Raw genomic sequence first — 26807 nt, forward strand, 5'->3', positions numbered from 1 at the left:
GCTGTGGTCTCCTTGTCCCCTGCACTGCTCCCTTACCACAGCCATGCTCTGGATGGGAGGCTGTGGTCGGGCATCCCAGACTACTTGACACGATAAGACCGCAGTACTGGCCTGGAGCCAGGCGAGGGGCTGTGGGCAGGGTACAGTTGGCAGTGTGTGTCTCCCAGGATCCACGAGCTGCACTTCATGGATGAGCTGATCAAGGTGGAGGCCCATGATGCTGAGGTGCTGTGCCTGGAGTACTCCAAGCCTGAGACAGGTGAGCCCACAGCACGCTGAGGTCAGGTGCCTGAGCCACAGAAAGCAGAACTGGTGGGAGTCCAGGAAGGGCCCTGTGGCTGGACCGGCCACGTTGGTATGGACTGCACAGAGCAGGAGCGCTGCAGGCTCGTGCTGGTCCCAGTGCCTCCTCAAGGCCCCAGCTGAAGGGGTGAGTGAGCATGTGAATATAAGCTCGTCATCTTCCGGATGGTGTTCCTTTTAAAAAGTTAAATGCCCACAGAACAATCGCAAGAATATGACAGCAAGTACTTAGAGATCTTTCATCTAGATTCAGGTTTGTAATCCAGTCTGACCCCTTGTCTATCTACGTGACTTCCTCTGCTTTCCTCTCTCCATTGTGCTGTGTATTTGTGTGTGCTACACGCAGGATAAAATGAGGGCATGCGTACACATTTTGTGTTTTTGTTGGGTGATGGGAGAGTTCAGGCATGATGTCCTCACCCTCCAGTACCCTAAGAAGAGCATCTCTATTCACATGACTGTAGTGTGCTAGAGTGTAGCTCATTGGTGGAGTATTACCTAGCATCGTAGCCCTGGGTCCCATCTTGGTCATAAACATCCATACAATACATATATACACATACATGCATGTGTATGTATCTGTTTATATACACACATACAAAACACTGCTGTACTTATCAAGTCTGTTTATTCCATCTTGATACCATGATGTTGTTTAGACAATGTTCCTTACTCAAATTTTCTTAGTTCCCCAGTATTGTCTTTCATAGAACCTTTGTTTCTAATCTAGGTTCACGTGCTTAAGTGTCTTCTTGGCTTTATTATCTTTATTCTGGAGCACCTGCACATCTTAACTTGGTGTTTGGACTTTGGCTTTCTGAAGAGAACAAGCCAGTCATGTAGAATTTCCCAGTTTTGAGTTTGTCTGATTCCTTATCATCTGGTTCACAGTACACTTTTGGAATATCCTATCTGTATTAGTTGTATTTGTGCTGTTATAATGAAATACCATGACCAAAAACATTTTTTTTTTTTTTGGTTTTCCGAGACAGGGTTTCTCTGTGTAGCTTTGCGCCTTTCCTGGAGCTCACTTGGTAGCCCAGGCTGGCCTCGAACTCACAGAGATCCGCCTGCCTCTGCCTCTGCCTCCTGAGTGCTGGGATTAAAGGCGTGTGCCACCAACGCCCGGCTCCAAAAACAATTTCTAGAAGAGTTTATTTTACCAATGGTTCCAGAGGGATAGAGTCCATTAATGTCAGGGAAGGCATGGCATGTGACAAGAACAGGAAGTTAGCTGATGATTTTATCTTCACAGAGAGAGCAGGAAGTAGGGTGAGGCTATAACCCCCAGAGGTGGTCCCCAGTGACTGATGCTCTTCCTCCAGCAAAGCTCCGCCTCCTAGAGCCTCCCCATGCAGAACTACCCCTGGGGACCCAGTGTTCAAATGCCTGAGCCGGTGTGGAGCATTCTCATTCAAACCAGCCCAGTAGCCAATCTAGGTGGAGGTACACCCTGATATGGCAAACAGTGGCTTTCCATGCCATGTTTCATTCTTCCATCCTCCATACCCTCTGCCCGTCAGAATTTCTTTGTTTTTCAGCTCTTAGACCTTCTCTGAGCCCTCCTGGCTTCAGGCTGTGTTGTTAAAAACTCAGCTCTGCTGGGTGTCAGAGCAGGCATAGTCTGAGGGTCCAGTGAGGGGACAGCCCAGTGAAAGAAGGACGGTGGTGGAAAGTGGTCAGCAAGCAAAGCCTGGCCGAGGCCTAGAGCCAAGACTCAGAGCTGGGGCATGGTTTAAGTGAGGCTAAGAGAGTGCCTGGGCTTCCCATGACATCCCACAGAGTAGGACTCACCAGGAAGGAACGCTGTGGTGTGCAAAAGTGCCCACTACTGGTAAGCATGGCACATACATCAAGAATTGCCTTTACTCAACTGGCTCTGGGGCAAGACCCCCCAGAGCCAAGGACTTGCCCCTTCTTGGTTTGGGGCCGCTTAGCTACGGCTCTGGATCCAAGGACTGCACATCTCAGTCTACCTGCTATGTGGGAGGCAGAGCATCTAGGCAGCCTTTGGCAACCCACTTGTCCTCTCCACTCACAGGAGTGACTTTGCTGGCTTCAGCCAGTCGGGACCGGCTCATCCACGTGTTAAATGTGGAGAAGAACTACAACCTGGAGCAGACCCTGGACGACCACTCTTCCTCCATCACAGCCATCAAGTTTGCTGGTGAGTGCCTTCCTCCCTCTTGCTGGACCTCAGCAGGCAGCCCCTTTGCTGGCAGGGAACCTGGCATGCCCTGAACCTGGCATGCCCTGTGGTGTGCAGAGACAGGAGTAGCAACCCGTGGATCTGAAGGCTGGGCTTTTTGGTTTATTGATTTATGGAAAGTGATGTCAGTAAGGTTATTTTTGAAAGTGAATGGGGGGTGGGAGAGATGGCTCAGGGGTTGGGTGTTTTGTTTTGTTTTGAGATGGGGTCTCACTGTGTAGCCCTGACTGACCTGGAACACAGAGATGGAACACCTGCCTCTCCCTCAAGTGCTGAGATGAAAAGTGAGAGCCACCATGCCTGGCATGACTCAGAGGTGAAGAGCTCTTGCTCTTGCAGAGGACTGAGGCTTGGCTCTCAGCATCTACATGGTGGCTTACACTCACCTGCAACTCCAGTTCCAGGGCACCCAGCACCCTGTTCTGACCTCCGTAAGCACCAAGCACACATGTGATGCACATATATCTGTGCAGGCCAGCTCACATACACGTGAATAAATAAAAAGTGGGTAGGCCAGTGCAGTGCCACACCTGTAGCTCCAGTGCTCCAGAGGCAAGAGGATCGCCTGGGCTCAGGAACCCAAGACCAGCCTGGCAGCTCACTTTCCTTGTTGCTTTGACAAAGTACCCGGCAGAAACAACGTGCAAAGGATTTGTTTTGGCTGACGGTTTAGGAGAAGATGCAGTTCTTGGCAGGAAGGTGTGACTGCGGTAGGAGGCAGCATCCACAGTCAGGGTCAGAGAGAGGAGCAGGCTGGGGCTTGTCCAAGACGCTAGTCCATATGGTGCTGCCCACAGTCAGCGTGGGTCATCCCCCGTCAGTTACACCTCTGCAGACTTCCTCACGGACGTGTCCAGTGGTGTGGTCCTCAGGTGGTTCCGATCTGAGTTGGCAGTGCAGATGGACCATTACAGGCTGAGGAGACGGCTCAGCAGGCAAAATGCTTTTCTGTAAGCATGGTGACCTGGTTCTGATCCCTGACACCCACGTAAAAGCCATCCATAATCCTAGTGTTGAGAGGGAGAGACATGAGGATTCTGGGGGCTGTCTAGCTAATCAGTGAACTCCAGCTTTAGTGAAAGAGGAAGGACCTATCTCAGAAATTAAGGTAGAAGAGGCAGGCAGGATGGCTTAGCTGGAAAAGGTACTCGGCACCAAGCCTGGTGACCTGAGTTCAATCTCTGGAACCCACAGAGTGGGAGAAGAGAACCAATTCCTGCAAGTTGTCCTCTGACTTCCACATGCACGCTATACACTGTGTATACAATAAATTAATAAATAAGGTAGAGAGTAACTGAGGAAGATACCAGATGCAGTCTTTTAACCTTCTGTAAAATATATGTCCAGCCAGGTATGGTAGCATGGGTCTGTAGTCCCGGTGCTTGGGAGGTAGAAATAGGTGGATCATTTAATACCATCCTCAGTTATATAGCAAGACTCCGGAGTGTAGCACACACTAGCCTCAAACTTACTATGGAGCTAAGGATGACCTTGAGCTGATCTTCCCACCTTCATCTCCCACGTGCTGGGATTACATGCATGGATCACACACATGGCTTTCATCTGTTGTTCTTTTGTTTATCTTGCAGTGCTGCAGCCGTGAGCATACTAACCAAGGGTTGTACCACTAAGCATCATCTCTGGCCCTTAGTTGTTTGTTAGTTTTTTGTGACAGGATCTGTAGCCAAACTGGCTTAGAACTTGAGTTCCTCCTGCCCCAGGCTCCCAAGTGCTGTATTACAGAGTGCTGGAATTACTGACATGCACCACCACCTCTAGCTCTCAAAATGCTGTCCCCTCTGTACCCCGGACTTTGTTTCCCTGTGTACCCCTACCCTGCCCAGACTTGCACACACAGTTCATGTCTTAAGAGGCCTCCCTTCCGCTAGGAACCTTTCTGATCCCTGCAGAATTGGTTGTTTGCCCTGAAGTAGGTTTCCTAGCTCCCCATTTTCCTTCCTGTGTGGCATAGGGCAGCCCTGTCCAACCCCTGCCTCCTCCTCCAGGCACCAGAGATGTCCAGATGATCAGTTGTGGGGCAGATAAGAGCATCTACTTTCGTAGTGCCCAGCAGGTAAGTGAGGTGGCCTCCTTGGGGCTAAGGTCAGGAGTTGGTCAGGGTGTCCTCTGAAGTTTTTGCCTGCCCTGCCAGACCTCGGATGGGCTGCACTTTGTGCGCACCCACCATGTCGCAGAGAAGACCACCTTGTATGACATGGACATTGACATCACGCAGAAGTATGTGGCTGTGGCCTGCCAGGACCGCAACGTGAGGTGAGGAGTGCCTGGGGCCTTTGATGGCTGGCCCCAGCTTGTTTCCAGCCTGGCTCAGTAAGGTCTTTCTTACTTACTTGCTTGCTGGACTGTTTTCTCTCTGGCTTCTTCTCCCTGTTCATCTGGTCCCTGAAAAGTTGATGAGACTGATGGACCCAGCATGTTTCTTAGAAGTCTGGCTTCAAAGCAGGGTGTGTGTTGTAACTACTGTAGTAGCAGTTCGTAGAAAGGAAGCTGAGGGTGAGATCACCCTTCAAAAGAGCTTTTTAGGAGAGCCAAAGGCGGGCTGGAGAAATGGCTCAGAGATTAGGAGCACTGGCTGTTCTTCCAGAGGACCTGAGTTCAATTCCCAGCACCTCATGGTGGCTCACAACCATCTGTAACTGTAGTCCTGTGGAATTCAATACCCTCTTCTGGTGTGCAAATGTACGTGTAGACAAAGCAGCCATACACATGAAGTACATAAATAAAAGGAGAACCAGAGGCTCTTGGCCATAGGCAGGCCCTAAGAAAGAGCCACCATGTATAATAAGACAGGGGTCCTGAAGGTAGAGGCAGACCTTCAGTTCCCAGAATGTTAGCAGAGGTACAGCATCACAGGCAGCATTAGGGGAGGGGCCCCAAAGGAGAAATAGGCCTTCCAGTTCTGTAAGGCAAAGGAAGTTTCTGGCTCTAAGAGATTCCCAGAGGGGCTCAGGATGGGACATTTCATATGACCCAGAAGTCACAAGTCTCTGATAACAGTAGTTATAATTCAAGGTTGCCTCCCAGCTGTATGGGGGAGAGAAAGAAATCAGCTCTGTGTTAGTTGCAAGGTCACAGCAGCTCTCTGTAGCTGAGAGACTGCAAAAGGAAGTGGCCTGATTTCAAGGGGAAGAGGGTGTCATTTAGGATCTGTGATCCTCATCACAGCAGAGCATGCCTGTAATCCCAGCACTTGGGAGATACATCAGGAGTTCAAGGCCAGCCTTAGCTACATAGCAAATTGGAAGTCACTATAGCCTACATGAGACCCTGTCTCAAAAAAGGGAAGAGGAGGAGGAGCTTCTCCACCAGGCTTAGCCACCAGCCCTACAAAAGACTTGTGGCTCTCCGGGGACTGTGGGGATGGAGAAGTCACGAACTCAGAGCTCATTCACCTGTCTTTCTTGGGCTCCTGTCTGGGCTGGAGAATGCTGTTATCAGAGCAGTGGCCAAGATAGCCCAGCCCTTGAGGAAGCTCACAGTCCATGAAGGGATAGTGCCTAGTGGTCTGGCACTGAGATGAAGAGAGGCTTGGGAGTCAGCGTGGCCTGTGGGAGGGTCAGGAGCTACCAGGGGTGGCCTGGGGCTTGTTCTCCGCTTCCTCCCTGGACTCCCTCCACCTGGGGCTAAGCCCTAAGCTTGCTGAGTGAAAGGGAACAGATGCCAACTCATCAGTGCCCAGGAGCACAGGGCAGCAGGGCCAGGAGGAAGGGCTGGTGTCTTCTGCTCCCACATGGCATCCCCACTTCCCCAGGGTCTACAACACAGTGAGTGGGAAACAGAAGAAGTGCTACAAGGGTTCCCAGGGAGATGAGGGGTCCCTGCTGAAGGTGAGTGTGAGACCACACGGAGCCCCCTCTTGCCTCCTCAGATCTGTGTCCTTAGCGTTTATTGAAACGGTCGCACCGAACAGCACCCACCTAGGCCCGGCTAGCCACGGGTGCTTGAGTTGGGATGGAGGGAGGGGTCCTCTGTTCGCTGAGTGGGCGCTAGTTTGCGTGGCAACAAGGTGTGACTGGAGGAGCAGATAGACCTTCCTCCTCTCCTAGCTTCTCCTCCCACAGGACACAGGACAGGGGACACTGCCAGAGACTCTGGCCCAGGGCAGTTGTTCTGAGTTCAGGCTCCTTGGTAGATCCCAGCTGTGCCTCAGGCTGACTGCGTGACCTTGGGCAGGTGTCTAAACCTGTTTCTTCATCTGTCAAGTGCAAATGGAAGCAGCTTCCACCCCAGGGTTGTGGAGAGGGTCAAGTATGCAGTACTGAGCACTGTGCCCAGGGCCTGGCCACCATCATTTCCACACTGGTGGTCATGACTTCTTCACCTGCAAGATGGGAGCAGGGGTCTCTGCCCTGTCGGGTATCATGAGAGTGCCCTGAGTTGATTCCCTGAACCAAGTGTCCAGCATGAAAGAGGTGGTCATCAGGGGGTGGTCCTGAGATGGTTGGCCCAGGCCTCCCAATAAGGATAAAGTAGGCAGCCTGAGGTGACATGTCTCTTCCCCCAGGTCCATGTGGACCCCTCAGGCACCTTCCTGGCCACAAGCTGCTCTGACAAGAGCATCTCGGTGATTGACTTTTACTCAGGCGAGTGTGTTGCCAAGATGTTTGGCCATTCAGGTAGGTGTTTGGCAGCCTGCGCCCCTTCCCTGCTCCCACAGCCGGCTCCGAGTAAGGACGCCTCTCTCCTTTGCTTGCAGAGATTGTCACCGGCATGAAATTCACCTATGACTGCCGCCACTTGATCACAGTGTCTGGAGACAGGTGGGCCACCCTCTAGGAGTAGTAGGTGGGCGTACATCCTGGGGAGAGGAGCTTTCAGCCTGTGGGGTGCTTCAGAGCTCCCAGCCTCCTCTCACTTTGGACAGTGTACACCTTGAGTCATATCCAGCCCTGAGTTCCACCCAGATCTCTCGTTTTCTTGTGACCTTGAGCAGGTCATTTCCCCTCTCCAAAAGAGATGTTACCCTCTATCTTGAAAAGTAATGACAATTGAAAGGACGATATATCGCCCAGTCTTCTGGGATTGATTGGTTGTTCTTTTGATTTATCACAGTTCTGTTCCCAGTGCTGTTTTTCTTGAGTCTTGAGGGCCCTTAGTTTGCCGGGATGCCTAGACCTTGAGCCACGATCCACAGCCCTTGAGCTAAGCTGACAGGGCATCTAGGGAGTGGGATCTTGGCCATGATGATATAGGGGCTCCAGGCTCAGACATGGCAGTAGCTCCCACATACACTTCCTTTTGCTTTCTGCCCTGGTCTTTGAAGCTGCGTGTTCATCTGGCACCTGGGCCCGGAGATCACCACCTGCATGAAGCAGCATTTGCTGGAGATCAATCATCAGGAGCAGCAGCAGCAGCAGCAGCAGCGGCAGCCCAAGCACCAGAAGTGGAGCAGCGCCCCCAGGTCCTGCCAGTTCCAAGACCGGTGAAGTGACCAAGGCCTAGGAAGCCCTGAGCTGAGCCCTCCCATAGTCTTAGCCTGGAGGAATGTCAGGCTTTGGGAACAAAGTTCCAGAAACACAGCTTAAAAAAAGGTTTAAGCCGGGCAGTGGTAGCGCTCCCCTTTAATCCCAATACCTGGGAGGCAGAGGCAGGTGGATCTCTGAGTTTGAGGACAGCCTGGTCTACAGAGTGAGTTCCAGGACAGCCAGGACTACACAGAGAAACTCTGTCTAAGAAAGGTTTTAAAGTGCAGTCTTCATGCTTCATGAGTGTGGTGATGGGCATGGGGGAGAGACCTACCCACCCAGCAGTGGGGAAGGGTGCTCAGGACGGGGACTCCGATGGCACTGAGTGTCCTCCTACCCTTCAGCACAGACCTGGGCCTTTGCTTACTTGAGTCCCCAAAGCACATGTCTTTAGTCTTTATGCCTCTCCCAAACTATTTGGAGTGAACTCCCATAATGATTTTTGTAGGCAGAAGTTTCCTGTCCCAACCACCTACTCCCAAATAACTGGCAGCCGCTTCCCAATTAACTGACTCAGAGACTTAATATAAATTATAAATTCTTGGCCAATAATTTAGGCTTGTTACTAGCTAACTCTTACATATAAATTAACCCATATTTCTTATCTATGCTTTGCCAAGTAGCTCATGGCTTGAACCTCCCTTTCTACATGTCCTACATGAGACTGGCTGGCATCTCTCCTGACTCTGCCCTTTCCCCATCATCTCCTAGTTTGATTGTCCCACCTATAATTCCTGCCTGGCAGTCAGCCAATCAGCTTTTTATTAAACCAACCCAAGTGACATCTTCACAGTGTACAAAAGGATTATTCCACAGCAGATTTTTTTATATAGTCTTCTTATCTGGCCCAGGTTGGTCTTGAACTCAGGGCAGTCCTCCTGCCTCAGCCCCGAAGTGGTAAAATAGGAGTATAAGCCACAATGCCTGGCTCAGGTTCTGTTTTGAGACTGAAGGTGTTGGGAGGTTTCTTCTCTACTCTGTGTTTGTCCCTGTCTGCCTCTCACTCTGAAGCTTTGCCATGGCCTCAGTGCAGGCTCCCAGGTACCTGTGAGGACTGGGCCACACCCACTGCTCCTGAGGTGGCATTGGAGATGTCACGGGCAGAGGCACCAAGGGAATGTGCTCCCTTTGGGGTGGCTCTCCACAGTCATGGCTGAAGCTGTGGACAGGCCAGCTCTAGGCAAGTCCTCGCCTCCCCCCATTCACCTAGGCTTTCTTTCTGTTCTTCTTCCCGAAGCCAGGAGACATATGTATCCACACCAAGTGAGATCCGCTCCCTGAGCCCTGGAGAACAGACAGAAGATGAGATGGAGGAGGAATGTGACCCAGAAGAGTCGCTGAAAACACCGTCCAAAGAGAGCTTGGACCCAGGTTAGGGAAAGGGTCCAAACTGGGAGTATAACAGTTGAGCTAACCAGAAAGGGACTTGGTTGAAGTAACTGAAAAGCCAAGAACACTAGTTTCAAGCTGTGCTGGCCCAGGGTCAGGTGACATCAAGAGGAAGGCACTCCCCATTGAGTGTCGTGCACGCCTGATATCCCAGCATTCAGTTCCAGAGCAAGGTGAGGCTGGCCTGCTCAACATGATACTTAAGAAAACCGCTATCAGGTAGTATATGCCTTTAATTCCAAAAGCAGGAGGATCTCTGTGAGTTCAAGGCTAGCCTGGTCTACCTAGCAAGTTCTCTACTTAGCAAGTTCCATGACAGCTTGCACTACATAGAGAAACCGTGTCTCAAAAAAAAAAAAAAAGAAAAGAAAAAGAGGGGGGGAAGATATTTTAAGGTATCTTGCTGAGTGTGGTTGCTCGCTCATACCTATAAAGCCAGCACTTAAGAAGATGAAGGAGGATTGAAAGTTCCAGGCCAGCCTGAACTACATAGCAAGAGCTTATCTCAAACCAGAAAGAAAGGAAGACCTTTTTCTCCGTCCTCTGACTTTGCTTTCTTCAAGTTGCCTCTGTGCTCAGGCAGACTCTCCCCTTTGAGGGGCGAAGAGGCCTCTATCAGCTGTCGGCATACACAGCTGCAGAGAAATGAGCACTCATTCCTAATGCCCAAGCAGAGTTCTGGAGGTGTGACTCCTGTTTCCGACATAAACTATGGCCCAGTTCAGAATCAGTCCGGTTCCTGTGGGCTGAGGCTTAGTCAGCTCCACTTGGTGCCTGGCCAAGGTGGTTCATGGTAGAGGGCTAAGGGGGTTTCCCCAGAGGCTTCCCAGGGGAGGCAGGGAGAGCGCCAGCTCCATTTGATGGAAGGCTAGCTGTGTGCCCGCTCCCCACATCTGCTCTCAGGCTTGCAAGAGGGCTGCTCATGTGCTAGGCATCAGAGCTGGCTGAAGAGGAGAGATGGCTGTGTCTAAGTCTCCCTTAAAAGATCCTCCTAGCAGGGTCTATGGTACAGACCTGTAATCACAGGTAGATGCTCAGGAGGTTAAGGCAGGAGGATAATAAGCTCAAGGCCAGCCTGGTTTACAGAGTGAGTTCAAGGCCAGCCTGGGGACTTAGTGAGGCCCTGTCTTTAAAAAGGCTGAGGAAGTAGCTCAGTGGTCAAGCATTTGCCTGGTGTGTGTGAGACTCTGGGTTCAGCCCTCAGGACCATACACAAATAGAGAGGAAGCCTTTTCTCAGAAATCACTGGCAGGCTTCCCATAGATCTCACTGGCCACCATGCCTCCATCCAGAACTGGGTGACCTATAGGGTGACTCTCCCCAAGGGACAAGAAGGGGCTTCTTGATACACAACAGCAGTGTGAGAATTCAGCTGGAAAAGTTGGTTTGTTTCTAGAAGGGTTTCTCTGTGTAACCCTGGCTGTCCTGGAACTTGCTCTGTAACCAGGCTGGCCTTGGTCTCTGCCTCCGAAGTGCTGGGACTAAAGGCGTGCAGGTGTTTGAGAGTAAACTAGTTTTTCTTGTTATCTCCCTCACTCCCAGTCTCCTGTTCCATGCTGACCACTTTTACTAGGCTGGTGTAAATCGTGCCTTTCCCTGAGCACTAGTATTCTGTGTGCATTGCCACATAGCCTGTTATGTCTGTAAGTCTGGGTATCCCAGAGCTGCTGTTCCTACCTCCCCTCTCAGAAACAGCTTAGCTGAGTGAGTAAAGCAGAAGCCCCCATCATTTACAGTATTCTAGTATAGTTATTGCCCTGCCAGTGGGCATTTCTTTCTAATTTCATGCCACATTGTTGCAGAAGCTGCACCTGCCTGTCCTGGGCCGACATGTCAGTCAGTTGAGTATTTTTCCTGACCAGACACACTGGGTCCTGACATTAGCATTCCTTTTATTTTCAAAGGAAACCCCAAGAGTGCTCCAAATTCAGATGGATGCCCTATCTGAAATGATGTGTGAGCCTACGCCCATTCCCCACCACTGTGTTAGGGACTGAACTCAGGGTCCTGCACATGCCAAGCTAACGGTCCACAGCTGAGCCCCATCTGTCTTGGTTTTGATTTTTTTGAAACAGGCTGTCACTTTGTAGCCCAGACTGGCCTGGAGCTCTTGCTTGTCCTGCCTCAGCCTCCTGAATGCTGAGATTACAGGCACATATCACTGCACCCAGCACCGCCCCCTAATATTTAGACTTGGTCAGTCTTATGAGTTAAATGGTGCATTTATTATCTAAGTTTGTGTTTCTGTGACAGTGAGTGAGTGAGGTTGAGCATTTTTTGATCTGGGGGTTCCCGTGCTACTCCTTTTGGAAATGCCCAGTAGTAAGTGTGGTCCGTTCATCTCTGGGGTTGCTTGACCTCTCTTCATGTGTCTATGTGTGTCTGCAGATCCCCAGTGCCTGCTGACCAATGGCAAGCTGCCACTCTGGGCAAAGCGGCTGGTGAGTCTACTGGAAGAATGGGAGACTCAGTGGCTGGCAGAGGAGGGACCCTCCCCCTGTCCCCCCTTCCGGAAGTCCTTTTCTCTTTCTGTCTCCTTTCAGTCTCAGCTGAGGCAGCCGTGGTTCATGAAGCCGTCTGCCTCGTGCCTGCTGCTGTCCTGGCCACTGGGGCGGGGGGGGGGGGGGGGGGGGGAGAACCCAGCGGGCAGTCTGACCTTCCAGGCTTGTCACCTGTGGGGAGGGGGAGAGGAACAGTGACTAGATGACCATGCCACATGTGGGCTGGGAGATACATGCTAGAGAGGGAAAGGAGGACTGTCCAGGACGTCAGTTCAGTGCGCTGGCGTCTGGCCATGTCTCTTGGAGCCTAAGAAGGGAGAGTGACAAGAAATAGGCCAAGGGACCAGCAGGTGAGAGGCTGGGGGCGGGGTCAGAGGAAGTGTGGACTCTGGGGGCTTCAGGGTGGGGCCATCCAGTTGGGTATGCGGAGAAGAAAACACCAAGATGGTGTCCGAGTGGAAGGAGGGACAGGCTGGGAGCTGGTGAGTGGAGGCTGGTAGCAGGACCCTAACCTCTAGCCAGGGCCCAGCTCGGTGGTATAGACCTATAATCCCAGTTACCCAGGAGACTGAGACAGGAGGATCACAAGGTTAAGGCCTTCATGGGCTGTAGAATAAGGTAAAGACCATCCCAGGCAACCTAGTAAGACACTATGTCAAAATGGAAAGTAAGGTGGGTGTGGGAGGAGGAGGATCAGGATCTGGAGTTGAAGGCCAGCCTGGGCTATGTGAGGCTCTGCCTGTAGTAAACTAATAGGGTTGGGATGTAGCTCAGTTGGCACCCACGGAGCCCTAGGTTTGCTCACAGTCTAAACAGGTGTGGTGATGCACATCTGCAAGCCCAGCACCGAGGGCAAGGGCAGGGTTAGGTCATCCTCTGCTACGTAGCAAGTTCCAGGCCAGCCAGGGACACATGAGAACATGAGACCCTGTCTCAAAATCAAACCAAGTAATAATAAGTGAAAACAAAAGAAAGCCGGGAAGCTGGGGTCACACCTCACTGAGGCCTCGGGTTAATCCCCAGTACTGCAAAAGGCGGAACAAAAGACTTATTAGTTGACTTCATCCCCAGGGCCATACCTAAGTAAGGTCAAGGCCTGGATGCCAGCCTGGCTTTGCGCTGCAGGCCCAGACTTCTCCTTGCCCACACATCATGGTTTCCATGATATTGAACAGACTTTGACAGTATGCTCAATCCATTCTTTTTTTTTTTTTTTTTTTTTTTTTTTTTTGAGACAGGGTTTCTCTGTGTAGCTTTGCGCCTTTCCTGGAACTCACTTGGTAGCCCAGGCTGGCCTCGAACTCACAGAGATCCGCCTGCCTCTGCCTCCTGAGTGCTGGGATTAAAGGCGTGCGCCACCACCGCCCGGCTGCTCAATCCATTCTAAGCTCCTCTGTAATCTCATTTTATCTTCACCTGTCTGGAAATAATTCATTGTTATGTTCTATTATTGAGCTATTTTATATTTTAATTTTCTGGAAAGTAACTTTATTTTACATTGTGAAACCATAATAAAGTTACTTTTGTATTAAAAAAACACTTCACTGAAGTAGGGGCTTTTCCTATCCCTATTTCACAGCAGGAAACTTGAGGCTCAGAGAAGTTAAGTCCTAGTCAGCTGTCTCACAGCTGGAAGTTAGATCGTGGACTTAACAAAGTCACAAGTGTACGCCCTCCAGCGACAGCTTTGGTAGGAGGCGCAGTTGGATGCAGTGGGAATGAGGCTGTGCTTTGGGTGGTTTGAGTGGCAGAGCTACAGAATTGGTGAAATACAAGTGAAGTGTGAGGGACAGACTAAGGGGGAGGAGAGCGATGCCACCGTTGGGGCCTAAGAGACTGCAGTGAACCACTGCAGCTGCAAGGCTTTAGGAGGGCAGGTAAGGGCGAGTCCAGAGTAGAGTCCCCAACAGAGGAACTTGGAGCACTTACGTGGTGAGGAGGCAGCGTTGGCAGGAGGTTCAGAGCCCAGCCTGGTGCTCACACCTATAATCCCAGCTCTTGAGAGGCAGAGTCAGGAAGACTGGATACATAGGAAGTTCCAGCCACCCTAGGCTATGGGGCCAGTCTCTCTGAAAGAAAGGAGGGGGGAGAGGAAAAGAGAAGGAGGGATGAGGAAGGGAGATAGGTTCAGGGTGGAAGTACATTGTTTCTGGAAGCTCTTTCTTGGAGATGTGAAGCCAGGAGGCTGGATGAGATCTGTATAGCCCTTTTTGGGGGTGCTGGACACATGGCTAGCTGCCTGACTACTGTCCCTGTCCCTCAAGCTAGGGGATGATGACGTGGCAGACAACTCGGCTTTCCGTGCCAACCGCAGCTACCAGCCTCATGGCCGTTGGGCAGAGCGGGCTGAGCAGGAGCCCCTCAAGACCATCCTGGATGCCTGGGCCCTGGATTCCTACTTTACACCCATGAAGTCTGAAAATTCAGAAGACTCTGTTCTGGAATCATTGGAGCCACAGAACCTGTCAGGCCTGCTTAGTGAGGTACAGCCTGCCCCCCAAGCCCACCAGCAGTCCCTACACTGTGGCTGCCCACTCGGGGGAAGACTGTCCTACTACAGGGGTGAGGAGACAGGGTTACAGGAGACGGTGGAGGGCAGGAGGGCGAGCCCAGGCCCACTATACGCCATGATTTTCAAGACAAACAAGCAATCTTTGGGAGAGGGTCACTTTGAGGTTAAGAGCTTGGATCCCCAGAACAGCCTTTCCTCTAAGTGGGGGGTGTTCAAGCGGGTAGAGCCCTGGATGAGCCCCTCCCTGCCTGTGACCTGAGGTGAGAGGCTTGCCTCTCTCTTAGTTTTCCAGGAATAGTCTGTTGTGCTTCCTGTGGTGTTGTTGCTATTCTACTCCTTTTTCGGGGAGTGTGCCACCCAGCCCCCAAATAAACCACACACGGAGGTTTAGTCTTAATTAGGAATGTTCAGCCTTAGCTTGGCTTGTTCTAGCCAGCTTCCCTTAACTTATCTCGTCTCCCTTTTGCCCCTGGCTTTGCCCTGTTCCCTCACTTCTGTAAATCTTGCTCTTACTCCGTAACTTGCAATGTAGCTGGGTGGCTGGGCCCTGGGTCCTCCTCCTTCTCATTTCTCCTCCCATCTATCCTCTCTGCCTGCCAGCCCCACCTAGCCTTTCTTTCTCCCACCTTGCTATTGGCCAGTTCTTTATCAGACCATCAGGTGATTTAGACAGGCACAGTAACCCAGCTTCACAGAGTTAAACCAATGCAACATAAACAGAAGTAACCGACCTTAAAATAATATTCTTCTACACTCTGCCCCGGAAGACTCACAGATCCAGAGCTCAGCCCCTGCTCTTCTTTTCTAGAGGGCAGTCCTTTCCTTCTCTAATATGTACATTTCCTCTTTACCGTGGTTCAGTGCTCACACAGTAATGGACAGACGTCTCAGGAACGAGGCTTGGTGAGCTACCTGTGTCAGTCAGAGATACTTGCCACCCTCACCACACACAGCATTTTCTACCTCCTGGAAAATCTCCTGTGACCCCCAGGCGGTATCCCCAACCCCCTGAGGGAGCCCATGTTCTGACCTGTCCCATGATCGGGTTTGCCTGTTTTCATTGTCATTTTGAGGCAGAGTCTCAGCCTGGAACTCATTCGTAGCTAGGCTGGCCGTGAACTCAGAGACCATCTGCTTCAGCCTCCCGAGGGCTGGGATTGAATGTGTGTGCCACCGTCCACCAGCTTTGCTTATTCCTGACTGTCCTTTAACAGAGTTAGGCCTCTTCTGGTCTTAGGCTGAACCTATACCCCTTATCTGTAAAGGGGCTGCTGATGCCTGGGGGGGACAAGGTCTGGCTCAGCAGTGCACTTCACACTTGGTGTCCCTGACTTGGCGTCTGGCCGTGAGGACTGTGGGATCATTCCTCTGCCATCTGTGGCATAACACTGGCAGCCTTCAAGGGCTGGGGGTCCTAGCCCCCTCAGAATGGCTCTGCTCTTCACCCCCAGTCAGAGAGTCCCCAAGAGAACAACCGAGGACATCCTTCCTTCCTGACTCTACAGAGGGAATCCACTGAGACAAGAGAGCTCATCCTCTGCCCCTCAGAGGCAGAAGTGACCGTCACAGGGATGCACAGGTGAATGTCTTCTGCACCAAGGAGAGCCATAGTTACAGGGAGGGAGCCCCTTGTGATAGGCCCAACTGGAAAAACTCTGCTCTTCCAATAGCCTGTGGGAGTGGGCATGGGTGAGCATGGGTCAGACGGATTCAGCTGCAGCCTCAGTTTCCCTGGTCCCAGATTGGATGAGGGGTTCTTATAGGAGGCAGAAGCTGAGATGTGGTCTAAGAGCAGGGTGTGGGCCTCCGGTTCTGGGCAAGGGCCAGTTGTTAATTGCCAGTGTCACCCCACCCCTGATGGTGCAGGGAGTACTACGAGAAGGAGGCAGACGCAGGACCTGAAGACCAGCAGGGCGACTCCTATCTCAGGGTCTCCTCCGTCAGTTCAAAGGATCAGAGCCCACCTGAGGGTGAGTGGGGAGCAGCAGGTACCCTGTGGCCTGTGGTGGCCCCTTCTGGGCACTGGTAATGGCCTTGACCCAGTTCTCCAATGTCCACCTGAGCATGCTGAGCACCCAGCTCTGCCACTCATTCTGTAAAAATGTGGGGCAACATTGTGCTGTAAGCCTGCATTTACGACCTCTTCCCTCCTTCAACAAACAGCATTCGGCATTTAAAAAATAAACAAATAAATAAATAAATAAAATTTATTTTTATTTATTTATTATTCATTCATTAAAAAAATATTTGAAAACAAAAAAAGAGTGTGGGGCAGGACATATCACCGCCATCCTCCAGGTGGGGAAACAGAGCCCAAAGCAGCTGCGTAATGTGCCCTGTTTTACCTAGGGCAGGCTCCTGACCCCTGCTCTATTCCTTCAGACTCCGGGGAGTCAGAGGCTGAATTGGAGTGCAGCTTTGCCGATGCCCGTTTCTCAGCTTCCCGGACTGACCCTGGCCCTCACCTCACTGTGACGATGCCCCACGAACCAGGTAAGTCAGGCGTCAAGGCCCCATCAGCCTGAGCCTCAGTTTCTTCAGTGGAAGCTGGCATTTCCTTCTCGGCCTGGTGGCAATAGTTGTGTGGCAGGCAAGTCTGGATCTCCCCATTGTTTCTCCACCTCTGCCATGACTCATAGTGCTGACATCTCCTCTCCCCACCCTGCCTCCCATCCAGAGAACCCAAGTACAGAAGAGCTTGCCCAGCCTGAAGTGCCAGGCTTGGCCAGTGGCTCCTTACCCCAGACCCCTGAGCAGGAGAAGTTCCTTCGCCACCACTTTGAGACACTCACTGACACCCCTCCTGGAGGTAGGACCTGACCCTGCACCCAGATTGTGGGTGCGTGCGTGCGTGCGTGCGTGTGTCCAGTGTGGGGCAGTGTGGGGCCGTGTGGCGACTCCTAGCTCAGGGTCTCCTCCGGCAGTTCAGAGGACCAGAGCCCGCCCTCCTGAGGGTGAGTGGGGCAAGCGGCACCCTTGGGACGGCCCCTGGTAGGGTGGTGACGGCCAGGAGGGGTGGAGAGCAGACAGTCTGGCTCTCACTTTCCGCTCGAGCATGGAGATGGGGTAGGCCTGAGGCTCCGGGGTCTCTCCTAGAGCTCTTCCGTGGATCGGTGGCAGACATAAAGATCTCAGAGGCTGACAACCATTTCTTCAATCCCCGGCTGAGCATCTCCACCCAGTTTCTCTCACGCCTCCAGAAGACTTCCAGGTAGAAACTAGTGACCCCACGCTCCCCTCTTCCTATCCCCAGCCCCAAGTGGAGCCATGCCCCTCAGTGACCCCAGGGTACGTCTACATGAGCCTCTCTTTCCCACTGGCTTCTTCCCAGGCTCCCTCCCCGGCTGCCCCTGTACCTTATGAAGTCTCCGGAGGTCAAGCCTGCAGGCCAAGGGGGCAGCCAGCCTAAAGCAGGGCCCCTGAGAGCAGGTACTGGCTACATGTCCTCAGATGGGACCAATGTGAGTATTGGGGTCACTCTCAGGACACAGGGCTGCAAGCCAGGAGGCCTTGTCCTCACCACAGAGCTGTGCTTGCAGGTCCTCTCTGGGCAGAAGGCTGAAGAGACCCCAGAGGCCTTGTGTCTACCAAGTAAGTGTCCCCAGTCCCTGATGAACGGCCCTGGGTGCCCAGCTGAGCCATGGGAAGTGTCCGCTCAGACCATGAAGCCTTCCTAGGGCAAGGCTCTGAGACAAGTGTGCAAGTGAGCCATCTGCTTCCTTTACAGCTCCTTCCCTCACAGGCCTGGCCTCCCGTGTCCCTTCTTCCTCAGTGCCAGTCACGGACAGGACATCTGTACCTACCACAGGCCTGGATCAGAGTGCCTGTGCCCTCTCTACATGTTCGTACCTGGAGACAACTAGTTCACATGCCAAGTTATCACGCAGCATTTCTCTTGGGGACAGTGAGGGCCCTGTGACAGCTGAGCTCTCCAGGTCACTTCACAAACCCTTATCCATGGGAGAACTGGCTTCCCTGGGCCAGGAACCTCAGGTCATCCCCACCACAGTGACACTCACTTCTAGAATGGAAGGTCAAGAGCCCGCCATGCCTTCCCGGGGCAACCATGAGGCCCGAGCCAGCCTGAAACTGTCCTTATCCAATGTCTGTGGCCAGCTCCTCTCTTCGCCACCACTGGAGCCACCCACCACATGTATGTGGTCTCAGGAACCTGTGGATATCCAGCCTGGTATGGCAGTCACAGTAGCCAGCTTCCCAGCACCCAGCCCTGTAGATGTGAGCACCTTGAGACTCCACAGCTCTGTGTTTCTCCCAAAGACCTCAGCCTCTGGGCCCCTCACCCCTCCTGGCCATCCCAACAACCTCCAACTCCTAGAGACCAGGCCTAGGATGCCTGGTAGCACCGCTGCTCTCCTGGATCCCACCCCTGGTGAGTATTGCCTTGGGATGGATAGAGCCCTGGCCCGTCCTCTGCACTGGTTGACTCACCTCCCAAGTGGGGTACTCAGCCTAGCCCAGGCCCCTGCTATTTATTCATTCATTCATCCATTCATTCACTCACTCCTTTATATAGTTAATGAGCACATGCTGGGCTTTGTTCTAGCATGTCCTGAGCACATGAAACATGGTGGCAAACCAGAGGACAGAGTTGATTCCTGTGCCAGGGGAGCTACGCAGACCAGTTTAAGTGTCAGACGTATCACAAGGTGATACAAGCTACTGAGAAATAAGAGAAGGGGCCCGCAGTGTAGCTCCAATTTTAGGATGGCAACAAAAGGGCATAGAGAGAAGTTTGTACCCAGAAGGACTCTGGGAGGAAGGAGGAGCCTCAGGACGGAAGGAAGTGCTCCAGGGCCAACAGTCATTAGCCCAGCCACCTGACCTCTCAGGCCATCTAAAAGACCAAACTGTCTTGGTCATTCACTCTTCTCTAGCCCCAGACACACCCGGTGTGATCCCGGGCAGCCCTGGACACTGTGGGGAGCCTGGGCTGCCAGCTGAGGTCCTGCCCCCAGCACTGCTTGAGCTGGGCGGTGTAGGATCGGTCTTGCACAGGCTGCAGACTGCCTTCCAAGAAGCCCTTGACCTTTACCGAACGGTAAGCTAAGGAGCCCAGGGCAGGGCAGGAGAACGGGAAGGGCTCCCTGGCAGTCCCTGGATGTCCCCTGACAAGCTTGCCATCCCTTACAGTTGGCTTCCAGCAACCAGCTGGGTGCTGAGCAACAGCAGGCACAGGCTGAGCTGGCCTCCACTTTCCACTGGATCCACAGCCAGCTGGAAGCCAGCAACTGGCTGGCTGCGGCTAACCCGGCTCCAGCCCAGACACCGCCGAGCCCAGGTCTGCGGTCCCCACCTACACTATGTCCCCTGGCCAGCCCAAACCTGCAGGCCCTGCTGGAGCACTACTCAGAGCTGCTGGTACAAGCTGTGAGGAGGAAGGCAAGGGGGGACTGAGGGCCTGCAGCTCCTCTTCCAAAGCCCTGCTGCTCTGGAGAAATAGATCTGTAAGCAAATAAACTGACTGACTAAATAAAGTTGTTTCCTGGACCCTGTCCCGTCTGCAGAGAGAGGGTAGAGGGCCCCCTGCATGGATGAACCAGCCTGGAGACTCAGCCTTGCTTCGGCTCTAGGCTCTCTTCTGTAGACCTGCTGACAGGGAACAAGGCTTGGCCTGCTCCCCGTGGAGCCTGTCCCTAGCATACTGAGCCGTGGCCACTGGAGCCCAGCTGCACCCTAGGGAGGAGCCAGCCTTCTGAACCCACCCACAGGTGCTTCCACACCCGCTGGAGCCACTGGTCATCACGGGCTGACCCTGTCCCCAGTACATAGACTCCTGGCTGACAGCCCTAAGCTAACTCCGCACTGGGCCTGCAGGGTCTGGTTGCTGTCTCCACTGCTGCAGCAGGGGAGACAAACCACCTCAGGCCGGGCGGCGGTGGCGCAGCCTTTAACCCCAGCCCTCGGGAGGCAGAGCCAGGCGGATCTCTGTGAGTTCGAGGCCAGCCTGGGCTACAGAGTGAGTTCCAGGACAGCCAGAGCTGTTACACAGAGAAACCCTGTCTTGAACCCCCCAAAAAAAAAACCAAACACAACAACAACAACAAAACCCAGGCTTGTTGGACCAAAGGGATAGTGCTAATCAGCAGCTTGACTCTCGGTTTCTCTAGCAGCAGCACTAAAGAGGGGTGGTAGTGGACATTTTCTGAGAAGAAAATAGCCCCCCCCATCGGTGGGTCAGCCCATCCTTTGCCACCACTGTCTGTGCCCCATACCCACACTTGGCTCCCCTGACATCAGTTCCTAGAGAGTGAGACGCCAACCTGCACAAGGAACATCAATCATAGTATGAAATCCAGTTGGTGTGACATGGAGCCACTTCAGCCCCATTTCTCAGCCAGGACAGCTGAAACTCAGCCTGCCCAGCCACTTCAGGACTAATTGAGCACAACCTTGTGTATGTCCACCCTCGGCTGACCCCACACTGAGCATGTGATCTGTGGAGATCAACACACACCATAACAAGAAGACACTTTACATCCAATTGCCAAATGAAGAAGCTGAGTGTGGATGGCACTCACCTGTAATTCTGTTATTCTAGCACTTGGGAGGTGGAGACTGGAGAATCAGGAGTTCAAGGCCAGCCTGGGTTGCATCAGACTCAGCATTTAAAAAAAAAGAGTGAAGAGTTGGCTCCAGGTTAAGAGCACAAACTGCCCTTCCAGAGGACCCAAGTTTCATTCTCAGCGCCCACACATGTTCACAACCACCTGCAACTCCAGCTCCGTGGGATGCAATGCCTCTGGCCACTGCAGGCACCTGCACTCACATGCACCTTCACACAGACACACGCACACACACAAGTCATGCTTCTTAAAGGCTCCTTGAGGTGACTTGCCCAGGTCCTACAGCGTAGGACGGACAGAGAAAACGTGGCAAAGCTCAGCATGCAGGTGAGGAGCAGGCTTTCTCCCCTGTACCCCCAGTGAATCCAAAAGACAGACTCCCGTGTTAGCCGCCTTCCCACGATTATGAAAGTCCCTGAGAAACAGGAAAGGTTTGTTTGGGCTTGTGGTTTCCAGCTGTAGCTGGTTGCCATGTTGCTGTGGGCCTAAAGCAGCCCAGAACTTAACGGCAGCAGAAGCTGTGCCAGGGAACCTCGTAGGGGCCAGCAACAGAGCCAGAGAGAAGTCTGGCACAGAATATCCCTTCACGGGTACATAATCCAGGGCCCCACTTCCTCCAACCATGCCTCACCTCTTAGTTTCTACCATCTCAAGAATGCCATCAAATTATGAATCCATCAATGGATTAATCCATTGGTAAGCTAGGAACCCTCATGACCGAATCAGCTCTCCATTCACCAGCCAATGAGTCCAACTCTTTAGCACACGAGCCTTTGGAGGAGTTTGTTTTGTTTTTTGTTTTCGAGACAGGGTTTCTCTGTGTCGCCTTGGCTGCCCTGGAACTCACTCTGTATCCCAGGCTGGTCTTGAACTTGCAGAGATCTGCCCGCCTCTGCCTCCCAAGTGCTGGGATTAAAGATGTGCACCACCACCACCCGGTTGAAGGAGAACTTCATACTCAAATCATAACACGAGGAATGCAAAGAAATCTTTCCTGCGGTGGGGATGTAATTCAATACATCGATGGCCTAGCCTACACCACGCCCTGGCTTCCATCCTTAGCACCACATAGAATGACTATGGTGGCACATGCCTGGATTCCCAGCACTTGAGAGGTTCAAGACCATCCTTGGCTACATAGTAAGTTGGAAGCCAGCTTGGAATGCATAAGATCCTCTTTTGGCCGGGTAGTAGCGGCACACGCCTTTAATTCCAGCACTTGGAAGTGGCAGGTGGATCTCTGTGAGTGCAAGGCCAACCTGGTCTACAGAGTGAGTTCCAAGACAGGCTCCAAAAATTCCAAGAAACCTTGTCTCAAAAAAGCAAAAAAAAAAAAAAAAAAAAGACCCTCTTTTGTTCTATTTGTTTAAAGGGGGTGGCAATGAGATGGCTCAACAGGTCAAGGCATTGGCCACACAAGCCTCGGACCCACATGTTTTAGGGTTTCTATTGATGTGATGATAAATAAATAAATAAGTAAATAAATAAATAAATAAATAAGTAAATAAACTATCAAGCCCAGCCAGGCATGGTGGCACACGCCTTTAATCCCAGCATTGAGGAGGCAGAGGCAGGTGGATCTCTGTGAGTTCAAGGCCAGCCTGTCTACAGAGTGAGATCCAGGACATCCAGGGATACACAGAGAAACCCTGTCTCAAAAAAAAAAGAACAAAACAAAACAAAAAACCACCAAGACCATGAACAACTTGGGGGAGCAAAGAGTTTATTTCACTTCCACATCACAGTCCATCATCCAAGAGAGTCAGGGCAGGAACCTGGTGGCAAGAACTGATGCAAGGGCCACCGAAGAGTGCTGTTCACTGGCTTGCTCTTCTCGGCTTGCTCAGCCTGCTTCTGTAACTCCCAGGACCACCTGTCCAGGAGTAGCGCCACCTAGTGATCTGGGCCCTCCCACATCAATCAAGAAAGTTGACCAGAAGTTTGCCCACTGACCAATCTGGTAAGGGCATTTTCTCAATTGAAGTTCCCTCTTCCCAAATGACTGTTTTGTGCCAGGCTGACATAAAACTAGCCAGCACACCAACCACATAAAGGTGGAAAGTGAACCAATTTCTTCTAAGCTTTGCCCTCTGACCTCTACACGTGTTGTGTATTACCCCCTCCACCATAATTAAAAAAAAAAAAATGCAATGTACCTTTTCTTCCCGCCAAATCTTTGAATTGACTATTCTCTTTGGCTGGAATCAGGGGTTCAATTTCATCCCCAGCTACACAGGCCAGCTTGGGTTGCATGAGACCCTCTGTTGAAAAGGCAGGGGAATGAGATGGCTCAGAGTGAAGGCACTGGGCTGCAAGCTGGGCGATCTGAGCTCAGAATGCCTTTCCCTTTCACGTGAGCCCCCTTCTTTCACGAACCCTACAGGAACCCCTAGGCTGGATTAGAACCTTCTCTTGGTTCCAAGAGTTCCCCTCTCCCAGTTTTGCCTATCCCAGCTATCCCTATCACTCTGTTCTTCACAGTTGACCATTATGGATGTCACTGCGGTCTCCCTCATGGCCTGGTGTGCTCATTTTCAGTGCTGAACTGCCTAGAGTACAAGTTCAAAAGATGGTTAGATAAATAAATCAGAGGAAGCTGGGCAGTGGTGGCGCACACCTTTAATCCTAGCACTTGGGAGGCAGAGGCAGGCAGATATCTGAGTTCAAGGCCAGCCTGGTCTACAGAGGGAGTTTCAGGACACCCAAGGCAACCTTTTCTCAAAATAAGTAAATAAATACATAAATACATAAATGAAGTCAGAGAAGTAACTATGGGGAGAGAGTTCACAATTCTTGACTCTTAGTTCAGACATCAGATAAGGACCAATCTGGAAAAGCCTACCCAGAGTGTAGTAAGTTCTTGACATCTCCAGGGGTGGGAGGAGTCACTAGGAACGGACTGCTGACAAACCAGCATTTCAATGCCCGAAGCCTGAAAGATGCCATATCATCTTTGGAAACCTGAAGATGAGAGAGACAGAGAGAAAAACAGAGAGAGAGAGAGAGAGAGAGAGAGAGAGAGAGAGAGAGAGAGAGAGAGAGAGAGAGAGAGAGAGAGAGAGCGCTTCCCGACGGAGGAAGCTCAGCCTGGATCTTTATTTTTTTAACCTCCCACTCTGCTGACATCCTACACCAGTGGCACAGAACAATCACAGCTGTCCCCACCCGAAGCCTTGGACAGCTGCCGTGATTTGAATAACCAGGCAGGCTGATGATATATGTGTGTGTGTGTAGGGGGAACGGACATGGGACTGATTTGCCTGGTAAACAGTCCCTGGAGTCCTTCACCCTGCCAAGACTGGAGCCATGCTTCTTTCTTCTCTCTAGCCCCAGGAGTAGCCTAAGCAATTCTCTCACTCAAGCCTCTCTGGGGGTCCTCTAGTGTCTCAGCCCCTGGAGACTGCAGAGTTCCTTGGGAGTCTGGCCTAGGAAAGAAGCCATAATAGCAGGCCCCAAGGCAGCGGTAACTAGAGCCAGTTAAGGCTGCTCCCCAGGCTTGTCCCAAAATTTGCATGAAGAGAATGAGGCTCCTCCATGGGTCTCCTGACCTCACCTGGTTCTGGATAGTTCTGGGGCTGAGGTCTGACAGACAGACAGGCTGAAGAGGCAGTCCTGCAAGGAGCCATCCCACCAGCCTAAAAGCCATGCCCCGGGTCTTCCTTGTGAGGAGTCGGCGTCCACAACCCCCTGATTGGAGCCATCTGCCTGACCAGCTCCGGGGCGATGCCTACATCCCAGGTATACATCTCAATGGGTCTGGAGGTGAAGGGCCAGGGAGACTGAGGTATCACCCCCCGGCTTCTCTCCCCAGACTGCAGCAGCCTGAACGTGCCACCAGCGCACAGATCTCCCGGTCTGCGAGACACGTGGACAGTGGTGAGTCTGCGGCCGGCAGCTGAGACAGGGATGGATTTCCACTCGCTCACAGGAAGCCGGCTCCCCCTTACTCCAGGTCCTTTTCACATGCTTTCCAGCCTAGGACCCGTTGTTCTTCACGTGGCATGCTGCCCCTCTCCCAGCAGCCAGCTCTGCCCAGTCTCGGTTAAGACCGGCCTTCCTAGGGTGGGTGGGCAGCTGTAGGGCTGCTCCGGGAGCTGTGTCCAGTGGGCGATTTATATCAGAACACCGGAGAAGGTAACAGAGATGGGCGTGGGGCTCTGCTGCCTTAACCTCCCAGGAGCGGGTCAATTGTGCTGTCTTTGAAAGGAAAGTACTAGTCTTTCTGAGTGTGCTTGAGGTCTTCTCAGTATGAGAGGCAGGCACTGGTCAAGGTGCTGAGTATCCAGCAGAAGGGACGGAAGTCCACTTCCTCACGGAGCTTCTTCTTGGTGGGAGCTGGAGGCACAGACAATAAAACTAGGAAAGCTCATATTAGCGAAGTGTGTTCTTGGCAGTGGAGGCACATGAACACCAGAGTGATGGGATCTGGTTAGAGGAGGTCTTGGGGAGAGGGTGGCACCTGTCCTCACGACTCACAGACCCTCTTCTGGTGGTCCTTAGCTGTGGGCACACGGACAATTCTTGTTTGCAGAGTAGCAAAGCCTGGGCAGGATCCAGCTGGCCAGGCTAACTCCTGTACCCCTCTGGCAGTCCTCACAGGGAACACTGACCTCTGCTCCCAGGGCCCCGGGAACACTTGGCTGCCCACTTTGCCCCAAGGCCTTCCCATTGCAGCGCATGCTGACTCGGCACCTCAAATGTCATAGCCCAGCACGGCGCCACGTGTGCCATTGCTGTGGTAAGGGCTTTCACGATGCCTTCGATCTCAAGCGCCACATGAGGACTCACACTGGTGAGCGACAGCGGGAAAGAGGGTCTTCTGGACACCAGCCAGGGGCGGTGATGGAATGAGAGGGAGAGGCACGGGATGTGGGGTATGTGGCAGGGACACAGGTAATGGGGTACCTCACAGGAGGTGAGTATAAGCTGGCACCAAGGAAGGAGTCTGGCAGAGGGTAGAGATGGGTGCTGGCTACAGAATTCAGGCTCTGGGGCCAGCAAGATTCCTCAATGAGTAAAGGCAATTGCTGGCAAGCCTGATGGCCCGAGTTCAATCCTCAGGACCCAGGAGGTGTAAGAACAGACTGCAAGTTATCTCTGACTTGTACCATGGCATTTGTGCACACGCTAGCTCACATGCACATACAAACACATACACTAAACAAAATGTAATTAAAAAATCAAGCCAGGTTTGGTGGCACTTGCCTTTAATCCCAGCACTTGGGGGGCAGAGGCAGGCAGATTTCTGTGAGTTTGAGGCCAGCCTGATCTACAGAGCAAGTTCCAGGACAGCCAAGACTACACAAAGAGACCCTGTCTCAAAACAAAAACAAAAACAAAGTAAATTTTCAGGATCCAGATTCAGAGCAGTCAAGGGAACTTTCCAAGTTGCTAAGGGCTCCTCCCTTTCTCGGGAGCTTCCTGGTGAGGAATGGAGGAGACAAAGGGCTGGTTCATGTTGCTTTAGGAAGGGGTAGCAGATGGCTGGTGGGCGTCTGCCCAGCTTGGAACAAGGACAGGAAAGGCAAGGTGGGAAGCCTATAGTCCAGGACCGTTGCCCTCTCTGCCCCTCATCTTTACAGGCATACGGCCATTCCGCTGTGGAGCTTGTGGAAAAGCTTTCACACAGCGCTGCTCCCTTGAAGCTCATCTTGCCAAGGTGCACGGGCAGCCAGCCAGCTACGCTTATCGGGAGCGCAGAGAGAAGCTGCACGTGTGCGAAGACTGCGGCTTCACCAGCTCTCGGCCTGATGCTTACGCGCAGCATCGCACGCTACACCGCACAGCCTGATACACTGGCTGCCGCCTATCCACGAGACAAAT

The 26807-nt window shown here is 52.4% G+C and overlaps 2 protein-coding genes across 4 annotated transcripts in view; both read left to right on the plus strand.

Moving 5' to 3' along the window:
- Wdr62 (WD repeat domain 62) overlaps positions 1 to 19913 on the plus strand; it is a 41865-nt gene extending 21952 nt beyond the window's left edge. Inside the window, exons 12-32 of one of the 3 annotated variants that reach the window (XM_037201746.1) lie at positions 168 to 259; positions 2345 to 2470; positions 4519 to 4586; positions 4665 to 4786; positions 6285 to 6360; positions 7038 to 7149; positions 7230 to 7293; positions 7797 to 7934; positions 9236 to 9369; positions 11776 to 11828; positions 14153 to 14371; positions 15852 to 15979; positions 16267 to 16370; positions 16750 to 16893; positions 17078 to 17209; positions 17497 to 17611; positions 17732 to 17861; positions 17940 to 17991; positions 18143 to 18790; positions 19296 to 19459; positions 19552 to 19913. In XM_037201746.1, the coding sequence (XP_037057641.1) occupies positions 168 to 259; positions 2345 to 2470; positions 4519 to 4586; positions 4665 to 4786; positions 6285 to 6360; positions 7038 to 7149; positions 7230 to 7293; positions 7797 to 7934; positions 9236 to 9369; positions 11776 to 11828; positions 14153 to 14371; positions 15852 to 15979; positions 16267 to 16370; positions 16750 to 16893; positions 17078 to 17209; positions 17497 to 17611; positions 17732 to 17861; positions 17940 to 17991; positions 18143 to 18790; positions 19296 to 19459; positions 19552 to 19815 (3085 nt within the window). In that variant the 3' untranslated portion in view covers positions 19816 to 19913. Of the gene's footprint in view, positions 1 to 167; positions 260 to 2344; positions 2471 to 4518; positions 4587 to 4664; positions 4787 to 6284; positions 6361 to 7037; positions 7150 to 7229; positions 7294 to 7796; positions 7935 to 9235; positions 9370 to 11775; positions 11829 to 14152; positions 14372 to 15851; positions 15980 to 16266; positions 16371 to 16749; positions 16894 to 17077; positions 17210 to 17496; positions 17612 to 17731; positions 17862 to 17939; positions 17992 to 18127; positions 18791 to 19295; positions 19460 to 19551 lie in introns of all 3 variants that reach the window. The other 2 variants (XM_037201732.1, XM_028855300.2) reach the window with 2 other exon arrangements.
- A 3775-nt stretch (positions 19914 to 23688) lies between these two features.
- Ovol3 (ovo like zinc finger 3) lies at positions 23689 to 26796 on the plus strand. The gene is made up of 4 exons (XM_028855277.2): positions 23689 to 24722; positions 24796 to 24860; positions 25575 to 25776; positions 26567 to 26796. Exons 1-4 carry the CDS (start codon positions 24629 to 24631, stop codon positions 26773 to 26775), a joined length of 570 nt encoding a protein of 189 aa, XP_028711110.1. The 5' UTR covers positions 23689 to 24628; the 3' UTR covers positions 26776 to 26796.
- The last annotated feature ends 11 nt before the right edge of the window (positions 26797 to 26807 follow it).

Source organism: Peromyscus leucopus, chromosome 1, assembly GCF_004664715.2.
Source record: "Peromyscus leucopus breed LL Stock chromosome 1, UCI_PerLeu_2.1, whole genome shotgun sequence".
Taxonomy (NCBI): domain Eukaryota; kingdom Metazoa; phylum Chordata; class Mammalia; order Rodentia; family Cricetidae; genus Peromyscus; species Peromyscus leucopus.